At 39.0% G+C, this 24,097-nt stretch overlaps 1 protein-coding gene across 1 annotated transcript in view; it reads right to left on the bottom strand.

Moving 5' to 3' along the window:
- Positions 1–895: 895 nt before the first annotated feature.
- The window catches only part of zmp:0000001236 (mastermind-like protein 2), a 49,127-nt gene continuing 25,925 nt past the window's right edge, over positions 896–24,097 (bottom strand). The window contains exons 2-5 of the mRNA XM_062062171.1: positions 14,782–15,639; positions 4,088–4,270; positions 1,754–1,847; positions 896–1,682 (exon numbers count right to left, since the gene is read on the bottom strand). Coding sequence (XP_061918155.1) covers positions 1,186–1,682; positions 1,754–1,847; positions 4,088–4,270; positions 14,782–15,639 — 1,632 coding nt within the window. The 3' untranslated portion in view covers positions 896–1,185. The remainder of the gene's footprint in view (positions 1,683–1,753; positions 1,848–4,087; positions 4,271–14,781; positions 15,640–24,097) is intronic.

Genomic DNA, 24,097 nt, shown 5'->3' with positions numbered 1-24,097 from the left:
AATGAACGTTTATCTAATGAACGTTTTTGAAATTAACGTTTATCTAATGAACATTTATTAAATGAAAGTTTATAAAATTAACGTTTATAAAATGAATATTTATGAAATTAACGTTTATCAAATGAATATTTATGAAATGAACGTTTATCAAATAAACAATTATAAAATGAACGTTTATCTAATGAACGTTTATCAAATGAACAATTAAGAAAATGAACGTTTATAAAATGAATATTTATGAAATGAACGTTTATCTAATGAACGTTTATCAAATAAACATTTATCAAATGAACATTTATGAAATGAACGTTCATCAAATGTACAATTAAGAAATGAACGTTTATCAAATGAACGTTTATAAAATGAACATTTATCAAATGAACAATTATGAAATGAACATTTATCAAATGAACAATTATGAAATGAACGTTTATCTAATGAACGTTTATCAAATGAACAATTATCAAATGAACATTTATGAAATGAACGTTTATCAAATGAATGTTTATGAAATGAACGTTTATCTAATGAACATTTATCAAATGAAAGTTTATAAAATGAACGTTTATGAAATGAACGTTTATCAAATGAACAATTATGAAATGAACGTTTATCAAATGAACAATTATGAAATGAACGTTTATCTAATGAACATTTATCAAATAAACGTTTATAAAATGAACGTTTATAAAATGAACGTATATCAAATAAACGTTTATCTAATGAACGATTATGAAATGAACGATTATGAAATGAACGTTTATAAAATGAACGTTTATGAAATGAACGTTTATGAAACGAACGTTTATGATATGAACGTTTATCAAATGAACGTTTATGAAATGAACGTTTATGAAATGAACGTTTATGATATGAACGTTTATCAAATGAACGTTTATGAAATGAACATTTATCAAATAAACGTTTATAAAATGAACGTTTATAAAATGAACGTATATCAAATAAACGTTTATCTAATGAACGATTATGAAATGAACGATTATAAAATGAACGTTTATAAAATGAACGTTTATGAAATGAACGATTATGAAATGAACGATTATGAAATGAACGTTTATAAAATGAACGTTTATGAAATGAACGTTTATGATATGAACGTTTATGAAATGAACGTTTATGAAATGAACGTTTATGATATGAACGTTTCTGAAATCCCTGGAGAAGTCAGGTGTGATTCCCCAGAATGTCGTCCAGGTTGATGTCTTTCATCCAGTCGTCGTTTCCCGAGCCCGACTTGAGCAGCGAGTCGATGAAGTCTGAGTCGGTGTTGATTCCTGGAACCATGTTGTCTCCCTCAGGCAGGAAGTCAAAGGTCACGTGGTTGGTGCGCCCGCCATGGTAGGCACCAGGGGTCACCTCGGGGAAGCTGCCCGCCGGCACCCTCTGCTCCGGAGAGGAGCGGGTGGGTGTGGCTCTGGAACAGGCGTCGCCCACAGACGGAAGCATCCCCATGTGCTTGTGCGCCGCCGCCAGGGTGCCATGTTGGTACTGCCGGTTGGACTCCACTACGGCGTTTATCCCCGAGGAGTTCCCTGGCGTGTTGGCGCCCGGGAAGGCGGTCTTGTGCGGGAAGTGTCCCACAAAGATGCCGTCTGACGACATTAGCTCACCTGGCAGGTGGCACGACATGGGCGACGCCTCCTTCTCAGAGTGGGAGGAGCCTGCAGACATGGAGGGCAGGTCTAAAGAGACTGTGTTTGATTCCTTCAGGTACTGTCACAAAGGTGCTCACCTGGGAAGATGTTCCCGCCCACCACGCTCCTTTTGTAGTCCGGGGGCGGCCTGGTGAGACGCCGGCTGAACGCTTCCTGAGGGTCGTCTTCATCCTGAAGGGTGACATTTATTTCATGATTTACACTTTTTATTCTCAAATAAATGGAAGGAAGCCAATTATTTGTTATTATTATAATCTTTCTATATGAAACATATTCTTTATTCATGTATTATTATTGAGTATTATTTAATCATTGCTTCATAATAATAATAATATATTTTTATTTAATAACATATTGTTTAGTCCCTTAAGAAAAAATCCCACATGATTATTTTCCAAACATCTTTGAATACATAATAAGCGTACTATTATGTAAATATATTTGGGGAAAAAAATCTCATTTATATTATTTAACCATGTCTTTGAATAAATTATTAAAACATATTACATTATAATTTACTAAATTGTTATTTTATTCAAAATAATTGACAATAAGTATATAATGATTAAAATATATTATTTTGTATGTTAATAATAATCCTACATTATCATTTTCCAAACATATTTGAATACCTAATAAGAGTGATATTATGTAAATATATTTTGTAAAAATATTTTTCATTATTATTTAATAATTGCTTCATAATAATACTTAATTTTTATTTCATAATATATTTGTTTTATTATATTATATATTATATTTATTATTTGTATTTAATAATATATTATTTAGTCCCTTAATAATAAACACACATTATGTAAATATATTTTGTGAAAAAATATATTATTTATTCATATATTATTATTGAATATTATTTAATCATTGATTCATAATAATAATATATTTTTCATTTAATAATATATTATTCAGTCTGTTAATAATAATAACACATTACTATTTTCCAAACATCTTTGAATACATAAAAAGGGTAATGTTATGTAAATATATTTTGTAAAAAATTAATACATATTTATTCATATATTATTTAATGATTGCTTCAGACTAATAATATATTTTTATTTAATAATATATTACTTAGTCTGTTAATAATAATCCCACATTATTATTTACCAAACATCTTTGAATACCTAATAAGAGTGATATTATGTAAATATATTTTGTAAAAAAAAATCTATATATGTGACTTTGAATAAATTACTAAAAAATATTACATTATAATTTACTAAATTATTTTTTTTAGTGTCTGAGTAAAAAACAAATAATTGACAAAAACTATATATTTATAATTATTAAAATTTAAAAAATATATAAGAAAAGTGCTAAATAAATGCATGTATCTATATTTATATGTTCGTGTCTTTGAATAAATTATTATAAAATATTACATTACAATTGATTAATTTGTTACCTTTCTCAGTATCTGAGTAAAAAAAACCTAATAATTAACAATATAATTGTATATTTTTATATTAAGTTTATTTTAAGTACCCAGAAAAGTGCATTAATTGTCTGAAAATAATACCAAATACTTGTTTTAATTGAAAAATGATTACATTCAAATAAAAAAATATGTGTTTAACATATTTTAAAGCGTCTTTAAGAAATTGGAAATGTGCTAAAAAATTGCATTAATACAGTGAATTATTGTATTTTTTTTTTAATAAGCTAAAAGTAAAACAACGTAAACAATTATTCAATATATTATTCAATCTGTTAGTAATAATCATAAATCATATTTTCTAGCATTTTCGAGTGATATTTAAATGTATTTCGTACAAAAATCCCTTTTTTTTATCGTGTCTTTGAATAAATTGTAAAAACGACATAATAATTTATTCAATTGTTATTTTTTAAGAGTGAGTAAAATAGCAACTAATAATTAACATTCTAATTATATATTTATAGTGTAAGTTTTTGGTCAATTTTCTTTTGAGTAACTTTTTTTTATTTTTATAACTTATTCTTTTAAATCGATTTTTGGAAAATTATGAATCGATTTAGAATCAGGATGAATAAAAATTGTGATTCGGATGTGAATCCATTTTTTTGAGTACCCTTAATAATTTACATGTTTATTCCTCAACTCTTCTTTATAAATAAGTTAAAAGTAAATATCTCAAACATTTGCATTAAAATGTGATTATACTTTCAATAACTCACTTCAATACATTGAAATGTGACAAGTGCAACTACACGTAGAGTTAAAATGATATAAATACATAATCATACATAGAGTCAAAATAATATGAATACATAATCATACATAGAGTAAAATAATATAAATACATAATCATACATAGAGTTAAAATAATATGAATACATAATCATACATAGAGTTAAAATAATATGAATACATAATCATACATAGAGTTAAAAGAAGATAAACTTACTCCTTGCTGGTGTTGCTGACTAAGTTGTCTTTGCATAACGGAAGATTTAGTCGAGCCTTTCAGTTGGTTGGCCACTAGGGGGCGTGTCTGGTTGGACACTAGGGGGCGTGTCTGGTTGGACACTAGGGGGCGTGGCTGGCCCACACAACCATTAGCAGGAAGCCTGGGTCCAGGAATTCCTCCCTAAAAGATGAAAACATGAATTATTGCATTATGGTTTGAAACTTATTTCATGTTTAAGTTGATAACAGACGTATCATAAATGATACATTCGTGTTTGAGTCCCTACGTCATTGTTTTACTCATCAGTATCAGATGCATGCAGTACACATGCAGTCCACACGAGGGCAGTAATTGCTGCCACAAAGAAACAAAAGATTTTTGCAAATAAACTTTGCCAAATTTGAAAGCAGTAAGGTAAAATAAATGTATTTTTTACTGATACATCAATATGAACGATTAGTTTATTCATGCAAGGTGAAATTACTTATTATTACATAATATATTTTATAATAAAACTGAAAATGTATGTATCAAATATGAAACAAGAGGCACCAGATCACGTGTTGTTGTCAGTAAGGCCTTCTAGCTGGCCTAGGGCAGATATATATAGAGATGTTATGAGCCAGGTAACATAAGAACTCCATTACCCAGCATGCCACAGTAGTGAGGAGCATGCGCAGTAGCCCCGTTTAGGTTGTTGAATGTAGGCATGCCGGCAGCGTGACGAGCACGCTATGGAGTAAACTTTAAGAAGTCAGCCAACACGCCTCGTCTGCGTCTTTTATGATTAGACAAGACAACACATATATTTGCAAGGCCATTTTTGTCAGGTTCAAACACTGATGACATCTATTAAACAAGACAAGAAGCAAGGAATTAAACAGAGACAGAATTATATTTAGCTCAATTGAGGAGAAAGGCGTAGACCGGTACCCTTGTACAGTGTCTCACCACGCTCTGACGAAAGATTGTACGCCTCCTCTTTTATTTGGGCTTTCCCTGATTACATGGCAACAGCTGTTTCTAAGGGAGGGGGGTCGTAAACAGCCATCGCCTTTGTTGCCAAACAGTTCAAAGCAAAGGTCGTAAAACAATTCAAAGAAAATGTGCCTGGAGTTTGCGTCAGGTCCTGTTTCCTCTCTGTATTGTAGATCTCGGGTCAAGACAAAATCTTCCTTTGGATTACATTACATCAAAGAAACTGACACCCTCATGTCGCTCCCCATCCTACACAGTGGAGTTTTACAAGCCTTTTGCTTGGTAAGATCAAAGACAGCTTTTGTCTGCTCGCCGGCAACTCGTTGAAACACAAAGTTTTGTGATAACTTAGATACAATTATTCTGACAATTTTCAAGAAGGATATTTAAAGAGAAACTACATCTTGTGAGAGCATGTCGGCCAACCCCGGAAGCTCGAATGATTTCTACACTTTGTGATTTCGGATATTTTATTTCTTTACTTTTTCACGTTTAAAATGTTTTTTTGCCATTTTAATTTTGACAGTACCACATAAGATATGTTTTAATTGCTGATGCGGGTTTATTGATTTTTAAATGCGCCAGAAAAAAACTGTTATGTACACTGTTGATGTGTTTCAATGCCCAGTGTGTGTTTGTGTATAGTATTTGTCCAGCAATGGTCATGTGGGGACATCAATGATGCTGTTTTCAGAGGTCATCATCACTGAAGGCCTAGGTGGGAAACGCACAGCCCGCCACTGAGTATATATATATATATACATACACACATGTACGTAGGCACCCTGTAGCAGCCAAGCTAGCGACATCTCTACGCGGCGGCCATCTTAGCAGGGGCAAGGTTCCCATTAAAAGCGATGCATTGTGTATTAAAAATAAAATACACCTTGCTCATTTCCAGTGTTGGGTTGGTTACTGAAAACCAGTAACTAGTTACAGTTACTAATTACTTTATTTCAAAAGTAACTCAGTTACTAACGCCAAAAAGTAATGCGTAACTGTGACAAGTAACTATTTAGTTACTTATGTATTTTTTTAATAATTAATGCCCTTTTAGCCTTCATTTCAGTACTGTTATTGCACTGGAGAATAATACAATGTGTTGTTCAACTTGACAAGCATTTGCATCACTCAACTCTGCTAAGCAATGTGCTCTACATACAACACACAAACAATGTGGTCTACATACAACACACAAACAATGTGGTCTACATACAACTCACAAACAATGTGGTCTACATACAACACACAAACAATGTGCTCTACATAAAACACACAAACAATGTGGTCTACATACAACACACAAACAATGTGGTCTACATACAACACACAAACAATGTGCTCTACATACAACACACAAACAATGTGGTCTACATACAACACACAAACAATGTGCTCTACATACAACACACAAACAATGTGGTCTACATACAACACACAAACAATGTGCTATACATACAACACACAAACAATGTGCTCTACATACAACACACAAGCAATGTGGTCTACATACAACACACAAGCAATGTGGTCTACATACAACACACAAACAATGTGCTCTACATACAACACACAAACAATGTGCTCTACATACAACACACAAACAATGTGCTCTACATACAACACACAAACAATGTGCTCTACATACAACACACAAACAATGTGGTCTACATACAACACACAAACAATGTGCTCTACATACAACACACAAACAATGTGCTCTACATACAACACACAAACAATGTGGTCTACATACAACACACAAACAATGTGCTCTACATACAACACACAAACAATGTGCTCTACATACAACACACAAACAATGTGGTCTACATACAATACACAAACAATGTGGTCTACATACAACACACAAACAATGTGGTCTACATACAACACACAAACAATGTGGTCTACATACAACACACAAACAATGTGGTCTACATACAACACACAAACAATGTGCTTTACATACAACACACAAACAATGTGCTCTACATACAACACACAAAGACAAAGATATATTTCAAAGGGCCGATTTGTTTCAGGCCAGAACAAATTGACAAAACTATTTTATATAGCTGCAACATAAGTAACAAACAGCATAATAACAACATAGCTGTAAAGCAAGGAAGGCACACACTACATACACAAAGCCTAACCAGGCGTTTTTCTCTCTCAAGGAATTGTGAAATAAAATCATGTATTCAAGAGATCAACACTGTACTGAAGTCCAGAACACTCTACACATTTCCCTAGTTTTAGTTTAGAGACAAGGAAAGATTGGCCTGGCCCACTAGCATCCCTCTTTATGTTTGTGAACTTTGTAGTCTATACATTTAGAGTGATGTGATAATCAAACACTCTAGAAGTCTAGAATGAAAGGGTATATAACAGAGGTCACCAACGCGGTGCCCGCGGGCACCAGGTAGCCCGTAAGGACCAGATGAGTAGCACGCTGGCCTGTTCTAAAAATAGCTCAAATAGCAGCACTTACCAGTGAGCTGCCTCTATTTTTTAATTTTTATGTATTTTCTAGCAAGCTGGTCTCGCTTTGCTTGACATTTTTAATTCTAAGAGAGACAAAACTCAAATAGAATTTGAAAATCCAAGAAAATATTTAAAGACTTGGTCTTCACTTGTTTGAATAAATTTATTATTTTTTTTTACTTTGCTTCTTATAACTTTCAGAAATACAATTTTAGAGAAAAAATACAACCTTAAAAATGATTTTAGGATTTTTAATCACATATACCTTTTTACCTTTTAAATTCCTTCCTCTTCTTTCCTGACAATTTAAATTAATGTTCAAGTATTTTTTTATTGTAAAGAATAATACATAAATTTTAATTTAATTCTTCATTTTAGCTTCTGTTTTTTCGACGAAGAATATTTGTGAAATATTTCTTCAAACTTATTATGATTAAAATTCAAAAAAATTATTCTGGCAAATCTAGAAAATCTGTGGAATCAAATTTAAATCTTATTTCAAAGTCTTTTGAATTTCTTTTAAAATTTTTGTTCTGGAAAATCTAGAAGAAATAATGATTTGTCTTTGTTAGAAATATAGCTTAGTCTAATTTGTTATATATTCTAACAAAGTGTAGATTGGATTTTAACCTATTTAAAACATGTCATCAAAATTCTAAAATTAATCTTAATCAGGAAAAATTACTAATGATGTTCCATAAATTATTTTTTAAATTTTTTCAAAAAGATTCGAATTAGCTAGTTTTTCTCTTCTTTTTTTCGGTTGAATTTTGAATTTTAAAGAGTCGAAATTGAAGATAAACTATGTTTCAAAATTTAATTTTCATTTTTTTCGTGTTTTCTCCTCTTTTAAACCGTTCAATTAAGTGTCAATATCATTAATTATCAATAATAACATAGAGTTAAAGGTAAATTGAGCAAATTGGCTATTTCTGGCAATTTATTTAAGTGTGTATCAAACTGGTATCCCTTCGCATTAATCAGTACCCAAGAAGTAGCTCTTGCTTTCAAAAAGGTTGGTGACCCCTGGTATATGCGAGCATTGACAGAGTGTGTGTACATTCAGTGTGCAGTGCCTCGTGAAAATAAAGCCGCTGTTGGAGGTGGAGGTGAAGTGTGTCTCTCTTTACTAGCTTTGTCGAAGCATGTTGCTTTTGTAGCTGTTTCAGCAGATTTGAATTGCTAGGATAGGACCTTTGATCCAAGACACAACTTACATTCAACTAAAATGTTCTTTTCTTTGTGGTCGGCAAAAGAAAAGTAGTGAGATTATCTCCATGTTAAGAAACTCGGCTTCGGGCTTCGCCATGACGTCTTGTTAGTAAACACAGACACGCCCCCTCCCACACACACACACACACACACACACACACACACACACACACACACACACACACACACACACACACACACACACACACACACACACACACACACACACACACACACACACATACACACAGACAGCGCGCGGCGCGCCTCTTCCTTGTCGCCTCTTCCGCAGCGCTGTAATAAAACACACTCAGATATTCTCAGTTTCTAGCCGATACTACATAAAAAATAACGTAAAATAACGCAGTAACGCATCATGTAGTAACGGTAACAAAGTTACTGAATATAAAAAATAATGCGTTAGATTAGTATTTACCGCCAAAAGTAACTTTGTAACGCGTTAGTCCCAACACTGCCCATTCCTCAACCGGGTTTCAATATACAAAATACATAATGATGTCGACTTTTTGTACGTTTTTAAAGATGGCAAATAATTACAGCAGCTTTGAAAATGATGAAGAAGGTTAATTGAAGTGCTGTGGAGCAGCTGGGGAGATGAAGATGACGATGATGATGAGAAAAGTTATTTTTATGTGTGGACATAACATGATCGATATTTCTGTGTGTTGCATTATTGTTTGGTTTGTATATAAAAACAACATAAAAATGACATTTTGTGTGCAGCTGTGTCAAATGTGATGCAAATTGAAAATCATCATTTTCAAAATAAATTGGATGAGTTCAGAATGATTAATAAAAGCTCCAATTTAAATGTTTCTGTCCAGTATTTTATGCTTTCAGGCTTGACAGAGTGGAGTGCAGTCATGTCAGTGGCCGCTAGAGGGAGACATTGTACAAGACTTTTTACAATGAGTGCCCTCCTCATTTGACAATCGGCTGTAAAGAAAGTGTGACTAAAATCTCTGAGACAGCATCAAAAGTATGAGAATAAAGTACGTGGTACTCGTACTTGGTGAGTATTTTCAGATTGTTGACTAGTACACAATCCTTCACTTGCAAGTTTTCCTCTCCTTGGCACGGAGGAGCAGCAGCTGACAAAGATCCGCTCTCACACTCGCCACTTCCTGCTTCATGCAGACCAGCTCCCCGGGGACGCCTCGGCATCTGGACTTGGCCTCCGCTCGCTTTCCCAGGAAACACAGCCCCCGCTGGAGCCAGCGGACCCGGTCCCGGGCCCCCGGATCTGACGCTGACCGGGGGACCCGCTCATCCGCAAACAATCTGAGTCCAAAGACAACAATCTGGGGATGATGTCATCAACTCCTCAACAGTGTGCAGCCGTACTCTGCTGACAACAAACACACTTGGCTCCTCTTTTGGGAGCCGTCGCAAAACAATCCAAACCATCAAAACAATCCAAACAATCCAAACCGTCAAAACAATCAGAACCATCAAAACCAACAAAACAATCCAAACCATTAAAACCATCAAAACAAGCAAAAAAATCAAAACAAGCAAAAACATCAAAACCATCAAAACAATAAAAACCCTCAAAACAATTCAAACATTCAAAACCATCAGAATAATCTAAACTACCCAAACAATCAAAACCATCAAAACAATAAAAACAATCCAAACAATCAAAACCATCAAAACAATCCAAACAATCAAAACCATCAAAACAATCCAAACAATCAAAACCATCAAAACAATCAACACCAGCAACACCATCAAAACAATCAAAACCATCAAAACAATCCAAACAATCAAAACCATCAAAACAATCCAAACAATCCAAACCGTCAAAACAATCAGAACCATCAAAACCAACAAAACAATCCAAACCATTAAAACCATGAAAACAAGCAAAAAAATCAAAACAAGCAAAAACATCAAAACCATCAAAACAATCAAAACCATCAAAACAATTCAAACATTCAAACCCATCAGAATAATCTAAACTACCCAAACAATCAAAACCATCAAAACAATAAAAACAATCCAAACAATCAAAACCATCAAAACAATCCAAACAATCAAAACCATCAAAACAATCCAAACAATCAAAACCATCAAAACAATCCAAATAATCCCAACATTCAAAACCATCAGAATAATCTAAACTACCCAAACAATCAAAACCATCAAAACAATAAAAACAATCCAAACAATCAAAACCATCAAAACAATCCAAACAATCAAAACCATCAAAACAATCCAAACAATCAAAACCATCAAAACAATCCAAATAATCCCAACATTCAAAACCATCAGAATAATCTAAACTACCCAAACAATCAAAACCATCAAAACAATAAAAACAATCCAAACAATCAAAACCATCAAAACAATCCAAACAATCAAAACCATCAAAACAATCAACACCAGCAACACCATCAAAACAATCAAAACAATCCAAACAATCAAAACCATCAAAACAATCCAAATATTCCCAACAATCCAAACAATCAAAACAATGCAAACCATCTAAACCATCAAAACAATCCAAGCAATCAAAACAATCAAAACGGTAAGCTTTGGTATGGCTATCAAAGTATTGATATGGGTATGACAGTATTGGTATGGGTATCAAAGTATTGGTATGGGTACCAAAGTATTGGTGTGGGTATCAAAGTATTGGTATGCGTACCAAAGCATTGGTATGGGTATCAAAGTAATGGTATGGGTACCAAAGTATTAGTGTGGGTATCAAAGTATTGGTATGTGTACCAAAGTATTGGTATAGGTATCAAAGTATTGGTATGGGTATCAAAGTATTGGTATGTGTATCAAAGTATTGGTATGGGTACCAAAGTATTAGTATTGGTATCAAAGTATTGGTATGAGTACCAAATAATTGGTTGGGTATCAAAGTATTTGTACGGATACCAAAGTATTGGTATGGGTACTAAAGTATTGGTATGGGTATTAAAGTATGGGTATGGGTATCAAAGTATTGGTATAGGTACCAAAGTATTGTATAGGTACCATAGCCTTGCCACCGAGGAGCTCTTTAACTAACTCGGTGACCTCAGCCCCAGAAATAGGAGAGCCCACCACAGACTCCCCAGGCACTGCTTCCTCATAGGAAGACGTGTTGGTGGGATTAAGGAGGTCTTCAAAGTATTCCCTCCACAGATCCACAACATCCGCAGTCGAGGTCAGCAGAACACCATCCCCACCATACACGGTGTTGACAGTGCACTGCTTCTCCTTCCTGAGGCGGCGGATGGTGGTCCAGAATCGCTTCAAAGCCGCCCGGAAGTCGTTTTCCATGGCTTTCCCGAGCTCCTCCCATGTCCGAGTTTTTGCCTCCGCGACCGCTGAAGCCGCACACCGCTTAGCCTGTCAGTACCTGTCCGCTGCCTCAGGAGTCCTATGAGCCAAAAGGACCCGATAGGACTCCTTCTTCAGCTTGACGGTATCCCTCACCAACACCAGCGGGTTCTAGGATTACCGCCACAACCGGCACCAACTACCTTGCGGCCACAGCTCCAATCGGCCGCCTCGACAATAGAGGTGCGGAACATGGTCCACTCGGACTCAATGTCCTGCACCTCCCTCGTGACATGTTCAAAGTTCTTCCGGAGGTGGGAATTGAAACTCTCTCTGACAGGAGAGGAGATTCCTGGACGTTCCCAGCAGACCCTCACAATACGTTTGGGCTTGCCAGGTCTGTGCGGCATCCTCCCCCACCATCGCAGCCAACTTACCAACATGAGACCGCAAATCCGATGACACAACTACAAAGTCGATCATGGAACTGCGGCCGAGGGTGTTCTGGTGCAAAGTGCACATATGGACACCCTTATGTTTGAACATGGTGTTTGTTATGGACAATCTGTGACGAGCACAAAAGTCCAATAACAAAACACCACTCAGGTTCAGATCCGGGCGGCCATTCTTCCCAATCACGCCTCTCCAGGTTTCACTGTCATTGCCAACATGAGCGTTGAAGTCCCCCAGTAGAACAAGGGAATCACCCGGGTGATTCCCTTGTTCTAGCACTCTCCACTACTCCCTCGACTGAATCCAAAAAGGGTGGATACTCTGAGCTGCTGTTTGGTGCGTAAGCACAAACAACAGTCAGGACCTGTCCCCACACCCGAAGGCGGAGGGAAGCTACCCTCTTGTCCACTGGGTTAAAGTCCAACGTGCAGGCTTTGAGCCGGGGGGCAACAAGAATTGCCACCCCAGCCCGTTGCCTGTCACTGCCTGCAACGCCAGAATGGAAGAGAGTCCAGCCCCTCTCGAGAGAACTGGTTCCAGAGCCCTTGCTGTACGTCAAAGTGAGTCCGACTATATCTAGCCGGAACTTCTCTACCTCGCGCACCAGCTCAGGCTCCCTCTCCCTCAGCGAGGTGACGTTCCACATCCCAAGAGCTAGCTTATGTAGCCAAGGAGTGGACCGCCAAGTGACCTGCCTTCGGCTGCCGCCCAGCTCACAATGCATCCTCTATGGCCCCTCCCATGAGTGGTGAGTCCTTGTTTTTTCATTTCCATAAAGGTCTTTGAGCTGCTCTCTTTGTCTGATCCCTCACCTAGGACCTGTTTGTCTTGGGAGACCCTAGCAGGGGGCATAGAAGCCCCCGGACAACATAGCTCCAAGGATCATTGGGACACGCAAACTCCTCGACCACCATAAGGTGGCAGCTCAGAGAGGAGCTGGTATGGGCACCAAAGAATTGGTATCTGTTTCAAAGTATTTGTATCTGTTTCAAAGTATTTGTATGAGTACCATAGTATTGGTATGGGTATCAAAGTATTGGCATGGGTATCAAAGTATTGGCATGGGTACCAAAGAATTGGTATGGGTACGAAAGTATCGGTATGGGTACCAAAGTATCGGTATGGGTGCCAAAGTATCGGTATGGGTACCAAAGTATCGGTATGAGTACCAAAGCATTGGTATGGGTACCAAAGTATTGGTATGGGTATCAAAGTATTGGCATGGGTACCAAAGAATCGGTATGGGTACGAAAGTATCGGTATGGGTACCAAAGTATCGGTACGGGTGCCAAAGTATCGGTATGGGTACCAAAGTATCGGTATGAGTACCAAAGCATTGGTATGGGTACCAAAGTATTGGTATGGGTACCAAAGTATCGGTGTGGGTGCCAAAGTATTGGTGTGGGTATTAAAGTATCGGTATGGATACCAAAGTATCGGTAAGGGTACCAAAGTATCGGTATGGGTACCAAAGTACTCATATGGGTACCCAAGTGTTGGTATGGGTACCAAAGTATCGGTACCAAAGTACTGGTACGGGTACCAAAATACTGGTATGGGTACCAAAGTATCGGTATGGGTACCAAAGTATTGGTATGGATACCAAAGTATCGGTATGGGTACCAAAGTACAGGTATGTGTACCCAAATATCGGTATGGGTACCAAAGTATTGGTATGGGTACCAAAGTATCGGTGTGGGTGCCAAAGTATTGGTGTGGGTATTAAAGTATCGGTATGGATACCAAAGTATCGGTAAGGGTACCAAAGTACTGGTATGAGTACCAAAGTACTCATATGGGTACCCAAGTGTTGGTATGGGTACCAAAGTATCGGTACCAAAGTACTGGTACGGGTACCAAAATACTGGTATGGGTACCAAAGTATCGGTATGGGTACCAAAGTATTGGTATGGATACCAAAGTATCGGTATGGGTACCAAAGTACAGGTATGTGTACCCAAATATCGGTATGGGTACCAAAGTACTGGTACGGGTACCAAAGTACTGAGTATCGGTATGGGTACCAAAGTACTGGTACGGGTACCAAATTACTGGTATGTGTACCCAAGTATCGGTATGGGTACCAAAGTACTGGTACGGGTACCAAAGTACTGGTATGTGTACCCAAGTATCCGTATGGGTACCAAAGTACTGGTACGGGTACCAAACTACTGGTATGTGTACCCAAGTATCCGTATGGGTACCAGAGTAGTTTGGTGATGCAGCAGATGATGAATGGGACATTTAGAAAATGGCGTCCTCACCTGGTGCTGTTGGGCAGACTTGAAGGTCAGCGTGGAAGCGTGCAGGTTCTGCAGGTTCTGCTGGTTGTGGAAGTGACGTGTGGGTGGAGGAGAAAGCTGCTGCTGGTCGGCCATCATGTGACCTGAGGAGAGTGCAGCTTTGGAGCTGAAGTGCAGGACTGGCTTCATCTCCAGGTGGTGGTTCTTGGTGGACCTGAAAGGGCACCTGGGGGCACCTCTGCTGACCACCTTGGTCACGGTGGGCGTCCAACATGGCGGTGCAGGCGGGGATTGATGATGATGGTGAAGAAGATGGCGGTGGTGGAGAAGCGAGCCGGGCTGCTGCTGGTTGGCCGCCATCTGCTTGAGCTGCTGGGCGTGGGAGATGTCGGGCCAGCAGGGCATGGACCTCTGGGCGCCCACCTTCTGGGCCACGGCGCTGCAGGACGGCCTGAGTGAGGAGCCGCCCAGGACCTGAACGTAGTCCGCAGAGTTCTCTATCTTGATGGGCTTCTCCAGGCCCGTCGAGCCGGGTCGGCCCAGGTCCAGAGCGAAGGTGTCGTCCTGCTTCAGCATCTTCTCCAAGTCCAGCTCGTCCAGGGGCGGAACCGACTTGGTGAGCTCGTCGAAAAGGTCCTGGAGGTCCGGGTCCATCTGACCTTCATCCTTCAGGTCAAAGGTCACCTGGGCGCAGGAGCGCACCTCCACGGGTTCCCGCTTCATCTCCTTCAGGGTCACGTCCGAGGGCTTCCTGGAGGAGTGGGCGTGGCCTAAGTCCCGCTCGCACGGCGCCTGCAAGCGCACTCGCTTGAAGTCGGGAGAGGAGAAGGTCTGGCAGGAGTGGTGGGCCTCCATCTTCCTCCTCAACGACCCCTGCAGCTGCAACACACACAAGCAACTCTCATCAGCTTTTATTCTGAAGGTGGGACATTTATTCTGAAGGTTGTAGACTGACGTACAAGTAGTACTCCTGTATATATTACACACCACATATAGTGTTTATTATAAAGAAAATATATCATGTATACACTATATATCACAAACTAGATATAGTATTTATTATAAAGAAAATGTATCCTATATTACACACTACATATAGTGTTTATTATAAAGAAAATATATAGTATATATAATGTCTATTATAAAGAAAATATATAGTATATATAGTGTCTATTATAAAGAAAATATATCCTGTATACGCTATATATCACAAAGTACATATACATTATTTATTATAAAGAAAATGTATAGTATATACAGTATATATTTCAAAGTATATACAGTATATACATTATAAAGTATATATGGGATGTATTACAATATATGAGTACTGTAATTATTGTAAAGAAAATGTATAGTATATACAGTATATATTTCAAAGTATATACAGTATATACAATTATAAAGTATATATGGGATTTATTACAATATATGAGTACTGTATTTATTGTAAAGAAAATATATAGTATATACAGTATATATAACAAAGTATATACAGTGTGTATACTGTATATTATAAAGTATATCAATATTATATACAGTATAAATTACAAACTATATATAGAAAATTTATTATAAAGAACATATATGGGACATACAGCATATATTACAAGGTATATACAGTACAGTATATTATAAAGTATATATATAACATATACAGTATATATTACAATGTATGTAAGTATGTATATATATATATATATATATATATATATATATATATATATATATATATATATATATATATATATATATATATATATATATATATATATATATATATATATACATAAATAATTATATAATTATCCATGCATCCATTTTCTACCGCTTGTCCCTTTTGGGGCCGCGCGGGGGGGGTTATATTTATTATTAATATTATTATTATTTAGACACTGACTTATACGTAACAACATAATATTCATCCTAATCTATTATTATTATTAATATTATTAGATGTATTATTATTACTATAATAATAATAATACTTATTATTATTATTACTAATATTATTATAATTATTATTATTATTACCAACAATATTATTATTACTAGTATTATGACTAAGACACTTAATGTTGTTAAAGAGATGTCCTGTGGTTGAATGATGAATATTAGTGCATGAAAAAGAGCTAGCAGATGCTAACGTGTTGCCATGGTAACGGCGGCGGTGCCGAGGCGGGCGAATGTGTGTGCTCAGCACTCGTGTGTGTGTGCGTGTGTGTGTGTGTGTGAGACGTGTCCTCAAGAGACACCACACACACACACACACACACACACACACACACACACACACACACACACACACACACACACACACACACACACACACACACACACACACACACACACACACACACACACACACACACACACACACGCACACACAGAAAACAGAGTGAGCTTGGTCAGCCTGCAGGAAGTGGAAGGAGACGATAAGACAAGTTGATATATTTAATATTTACTATTGACATACTGTATTCTCTCTCCTTCTCTAAGATGTTCCATTGAACTACTGAAGTAAACACATGTGACCTCTGACCTCATTTCCCCCTGCCATCACCAATACACTTCCTGCTCACACACACCTCCTGCGACCTTTGACCCAGAGCCATCTTTGACAGACAACTAGATTCTCCTCTCATGCCTGACACCCGAAAAGTGAACATAAATGTGACTTATCCAGCATTTAAAACCAATAGTGTCCTTGTTCTGACAGTGTTGAACACAACTCTTTACCAGTGTAACAACACACTTATTCCAGTTTCAACTCTTTACCAGTGTGACAACACACTTATTCCAGTTTCAACTCTTTACCAGTGTGACAACACACTTATTCCAGTTTCAACTCTTTACCAGTGTGACAACACACTTATTCCAGTTTCAACTCTTTACCAGTGTGACAACACACTTATTCCAGTTTCAACTCTTTACCAGTGTAACAACACACTTATTCCAGTTTCAACTCTTTACCAGTGTGACAACACACTTATTCCAGTTTCAACTCTTTACCAGTGTGACAACACACTTATTCCAGTTTCAACTCTTTACCAGTGTGACAACACACTTATTCCAGTTTCAACTCTTTACTAGTGTAACAACACACTTATTCCAGTTTCAACTCTTTACCAGTGTGACAACACACTTATTCCAGTTTCAACTCTTTACCAGTGTAACAACACACTTATTCCAGTTTCAACTCTTTACCAGTGTGACAACACACTTATTCCAGTTTCAACTCTTTACCAGTGTGACAACACACTTATTCCAGTTTCAACTCTTTACCAGTGTGACAACACACTTATTCCAGTTTCAACTCTTTACCAGTGTGACAACACACTTATTCCAGTTTCAACTCTTTACCAGTGTGACAACACACTTATTCCAGTTTCAACTCTTTACCAGTGTGACAACACACTTATTCCAGTTTCAACTCTTTACCAGTGTGACAACACACTTATTCCAGTTTCAACTCTTTACCAGTGTGACAACACACTTATTCCAGTTTCAACTCTTTACCAGTGTGACAACACACTTATTCCAGTTTCAACTCTTTACCAGTGTGACAACACACTTATTCCAGTTTCAAATCTTTACCAGTGTGACAACACACTTATTCCAGTTTCAACTCTTTACCAGTGTGACAACACACTTATTCCAGTTTCAACTCTTTACCAGTGTGACAACACACTTATTCCAGTTTCAACTCTTTACCAGTGTGACAGCACACTTGTTCCAGTTTCAACTCTTTACCAGTGTAACAACACACGTATTCCAGTTTCAAGTCTTTACCAGTGTAACAACACACTTATACCAGTTTCAACTCTTTACCAGTGTAACAACACTCTTATGCCAGTTTCAACTCTTTACCAGTGTAACACTCTTATTCCAGTTTCAACTCTTTACCAGTGTAACAACACACTTATTCCAGTTTCAACTCTTTACCAGTGTAACAACACACTTATTCCAGTTTCAACTCTTTACCAGTGTGACAACACACTTATTCCAGTTTCAACTCTTTACCAGTGTAACAACACACTTATTCCAGTTTCAACTCTTTACCAGTGTGACAACACACTTATTCCAGTTTCAACTCTTTACCAGTGTGACAACACACTTATTCCAGTTTCAACTCTTTACCAGTGTGACAACACACTTATTCCAGTTTCAACTCTTTACCAGTGTAACAACACACTTATTCCAGTTTCAACTCTTTACCAGTGTGACAACACACTTATTCTAGTTTCAACTCTTTACCAGTGTGACAACACACTTATTCCAGTTTCAACTCTTTACCAGTGTGACAACACACTTATTCCAGTTTCAACTCTTTACCAGTGTGACAACACACTTATTCCAGTTTCAACTCTTTACCAGTGTAACAACACACGTATTCCAGTTTCAAGTCTTTACCAGTGTAACAACACACTTATTCCAGTTTCAACTCTTTACCAGTGTAACAACACACGTATTCCAGTTTCAACTCTTTACCAGTGTAACAACACTCTTATGCCAGTTTCAACTCTTTACCAGTGTAACACTCTTATTCCAGTTTCAACTCTTTACCAGTGTAACAACACACTTATTCCAGTTTCAACTCTTTACCAGTGTAACAACACACTTATTCCAGTTTCAACTCTTTACCAGTGTGACAACACACTTATTCCAGTTTCAACTCTTTACCAGTGTAACAACACACTTATTCCAGTTTCAACTCTTTACCAGTGTGACAACACACTTATTCCAGTTTCAACTCTTTACCAGTGTGACAACACACTTATTCCAGTTTCAACTCTTTACCAGTGTAAAAACACACTTATTCCTGTTTCAACTCTTTACCAGTGTAACAACACACTTATTCCAGTTTCAACTCTTTACCAGTGTAACAACACACTTATTCCAGTTTCAACTCTTTACCAGTGTAACAACACACTTATTCCCGTTTCAACTCTTTACCAGTGTAACGACACACTTATTCCCGTTTCAACTCTTTACCAGTGTAACAACACACTTATTCCAGTTTCAACTCTTTACCAGTGTAACAAGAACATAACAAAAAACGTATTCCAGTTTCAACTCTTTACCAGTGTAACAAGAACATAACAACACACTTACTCCAGTTTCAACTCTTTACCAGTGTAACAAGAACATAATAACACACATATTCCAGTTTCAACTCTTTACCAGTGTAACAAGAACATAGCAACAAACGTATTCCACTTTCAACTCTTTACCAGTGTAACAAGAACACAACAACAAACGTATTCCACTTTTAACTCTTTACCAGTGTAACAAGAACATAACAAAAAACTTATTCCACTTTCAACTCTTTACCAGTGTAACAAGAACATAACAACAAACGTATTCCACTTTCAACTCTTTAGTAGTGTAACAACACACTTATTGCAGTTTCAACTCTTTACCAGTGTAACAAGAACACAAGAACAAACTTATTCCACTTTCAACTCTTTACCAGTGTAACAAGAACACAACAACAAACTTATTCCACTTTCAACTCTTTACCAGTGTAACAAGAACACAACAACAAACTTATTCCACTTTCAACTCTTTACCAGTGTAACAAGAACACAACAACAAACTTATTCCACTTTCAACTCTTTACCAGTGTAACAAGAACATAACAACAAACGTATTCCACTTTCAACTCTTTAGTAGTGTAACAACACACTTATTGCAGTTTCAACTCTTTACCAGTGTAACAAGAACACAACAACAAACTTATTCCACTCTCAACTCTTTACCAGTGTAACAAGAACACAACAACAAACTTATTCCACTTTCAACTCTTTACCAGTGTAACAAGAACATAATAACACACATATTCCAGTTTCAACTCTTTACCAGTGTAACAAGAACATAATAACACACATATTCAAGTTTCAACTCTTTACCAAGAAAGACGTATCAAATAGATAACTTACTCCTGATAAAAAAAAAGAAAGAGTTTGCGTCACAGCGCCCGGAGGTTCTCCGCCATGTAGAACATAACAACAAACTTATTCCACTTTCAACTCTTTACCAGTGTAACAAGAACACAACAACAAACTTATTCCACTTTCAACTCTTTACCAGTGTAACAAGAACATAATAACACACATATTCCAGTTTCAACTCTTTACCAGTGTAACAAGAACATAATAACACACATATTCCAGTTTCAACTCTTTACCAGTGTAACAAGAACATAACAACAAACTTATTCCACTTTCAACTCTTTACCAGTGTAACAAGAACACAACAACAAACTTATTCCACTTTCATATCTTTACCAGTGTAACAAGAACACAACAACAAACTTATTCCAGTTTCAACTCTTTACTAGTGTAACAAAAACAAAATAACACACTTATTCCTGTTTCAACTCTTTACCAGTGTAACAAGAACACAACAACAAACTTATTCCAGTTTCAACTCTTTACCTTACATTCTTACATGAATTGGTAGCAACAGAAGTGGTGCCCACTGCCCATGCCATGGTGGAACGGAAGTAGTCATAAAGAGTAGAACTGAGTGAATGACAACACACCACAAGGTGGCGCTGTCATTGAAGTGTGACTGACACAACAATGTTCAGAATGTTCAACACTATCTACACTTGCTGCACAAAAAAAATCAAATCAAAATGTCTCTGCAGGAACGTGGGCGGGACTTAACAACTATTGGTCACATGACATGTAGGCTAGCATGTCAGGTACAACATGTTTTATACGTGTCATTTCTGTGGCATGTCAGGTACAACATGTTTTATACGTGTCATTTCTGTGGCATGTCAGGTACAACATGTTTTATACGTGTCATTTCTGTGGCATGTCATAGGTACAACATGTTTTATACGTGTCATTCCTGTGGCATGTCATAGGTGCAACATGTTTTATACGTGTCATTTCTGTGGCCTGTCATCATTACTGCAACTCTGCCAGGAAGTGAAACTGCACAACTGCATTTGTTTGTGCCGCCACCAAAAGAAGCTCCTCAAAAGGCGAGCACAAGCCCCGCCCCCTCCTGACACAGGAAACCTGACTTCCTGTTTTCAAACACGACTCCTTCGGCTCGCTGAGTCCTTTCCTGCAACTCCTCCTGGCCACGCAGACGTGATGCCAGTGACGTGGTGCCAGTAACGTGATGCCAGTGACGTGATGCCAGTGACGTGATGCCAGTGACGTGATGCCAGTGATATGGTGCCAGTGACGTGATGCCAGTGATGCCAGTGATGTGATGCCAGTGACGTGGTGCCAGTGACGTGATGCCAGTGATGTGATGCCAGTGACGTGATGCCAGTGATGTGGTGCCAGTGACGTGGTGCCAGTGATGCCAGTGACGTGATGCCAGTGATGTGGTGCCAGTGACGTGGTGCCAGTGACAAGGTGCCAGTGATGTGGTGCCAGTGACGTGGTGCCAGTGATGCCAGTGACGTGATGCCAGTGATGTGGTGCCAGTGACGTGATGCCAGTGACAAGGTGCCAGTGATGTGGTGCCAGTGACGTGGTGCCAGTGACGTGGTGCCAGTGACGTGGTGCCAGTGACGTGATGCCAGTGACGTGATGCCAGTGACATGATGCCAGTGATGTGGTGCCAGTGACGTGGTGCCAGTGACGTGGTGCCAGTGACGTGGTACCAGTGACGTGATGCCAGTGATGTGATGCCAGTGACGTGGTACCAGTGACGTGATGCCAGTGATGTGATGCCAGTGACGTGATGCCAGTGATGTGGTGCCAGTGACGTGATGCCAGTGATGTGATGCCAGTGACGTGATGCCAGTGACGTGATGCCAGTGATGTGATGCCAGTGACGTGATGCCAGTGACGTGATGCCAGTGACGTGATGCCAGTGACGTGGTGCCAGTGACGTGATGCCAGTGACGTGATGCCAGTGACGTGATGCCAGTGACGTGATGCCAGTGACGTGGTGCAAGTGACGTGGTGCCAGTGACGTGGTGCCAGTGACGTGATGCCAGTGACGTGATGCCAGTGATGTGATGCCAGTGACGTGATGCCAGTGACGTGATGCCAGTGACGTGATGCCAGTGACGTGGTGCCAGTGACGTGATGCCAGTGACGTGATGCCAGTGACGTGATGCCAGTGACGTGATGCCAGTGACGTGGTGCAAGTGACGTGGTGCCAGTGACGTGGTGCCAGTGACGTGGTGCCAGTGATGCCAGTGACGTGATGCCAGTGATGTGGTGCCCGTGACGTGATGCCAGTGACGTGGTGCCAGTGACGTGGTGCCAGTGACGTGATGCCAGTGATGTGATGCCAGTGACGTGATGCCAGTGACGTGATGCCAGTGACGTGATGCCAGTGACGTGGTGCCAGTGACGTGATGCCAGTGACGTGATGCCAGTGACGTGATGCCAGTGACGTGATGCCAGTGACGTGGTGCAAGTGACGTGGTGCCAGTGACGTGGTGCCAGTGACGTGATGCCAGTGACGTGATGCCAGTGACGTGGTGCCAGTGACGTGATGCCAGTGACGTGATGCCAGTGACGTGGTGCAAGTGACGTGGTGCCAGTGACATGGCGCCAGTGACGTGGTGCCAGTGACGTGGTGCCAGTGACGTGGTGCCAGTGACGTGGTGCCAGTGATGTGATGCCAGTGACGTGATGTCAGTGACGTGGTGCCAGTGACGTGGTGCCAGTGACGTGGTGCCAGTGACGTGGTGCCAGTGATGCCAGTGACGTGATGCCAGTGATGTGGTGCCAGTGACGTGATGCCAGTGACGTGGTGCCAGTGACGTGGTGCCAGTGACGTGATGCCAGTGATGTGATGCCAGTGACGTGATGCCAGTGACGTGATGCCAGTGACGTGATGCCAGTGACGTGGTGCCAGTGACGTGATGCCAGTGACGTGATGCCAGTGACGTGATGCCAGTGACGTGATGCCAGTGACGTGGTGCAAGTGACGTGGTGCCAGTGACGTGGTGCCAGTGACGTGATGCCAGTGACGTGATGCCAGTGACGTGGTGCCAGTGACGTGATGCCAGTGACGTGATGCCAGTGACGTGGTGCCAGTGACGTGGTGCCAGTGACGTGGCGCCAGTGACGTGGTGCCAGTGACGTGGTGCCAGTGACGTGGTGCCAGTGACGTGGTGCCTCTTCTCACTGAGTGAAGGAATGTTGACATGCATCATGTTGCTCCTCTTCCAAAGCAGGATGTGAACGCTGCAAACATCTTCAGGGCCACACTGGATCCACTTGGACTCCCAGGGGACACCCGGAAGAATGCTTCATGTTGTGCTAATGTTGTGCTAAAGTTGTGCTTCATGTTGTGCTAATGTTGTGCTAAAGTTGTGCTTCATGTTGTGCTTCATGTTGTGCTA

The sequence above is a fragment of the Entelurus aequoreus genome, linkage group LG10 (assembly GCF_033978785.1).
Source record: "Entelurus aequoreus isolate RoL-2023_Sb linkage group LG10, RoL_Eaeq_v1.1, whole genome shotgun sequence".
NCBI lineage: Eukaryota > Metazoa > Chordata > Actinopteri > Syngnathiformes > Syngnathidae > Entelurus > Entelurus aequoreus.
The sequence above is the reverse complement of the archived record's forward strand: the minus strand, read 5'-3'. Positions and strand labels throughout refer to the sequence as shown.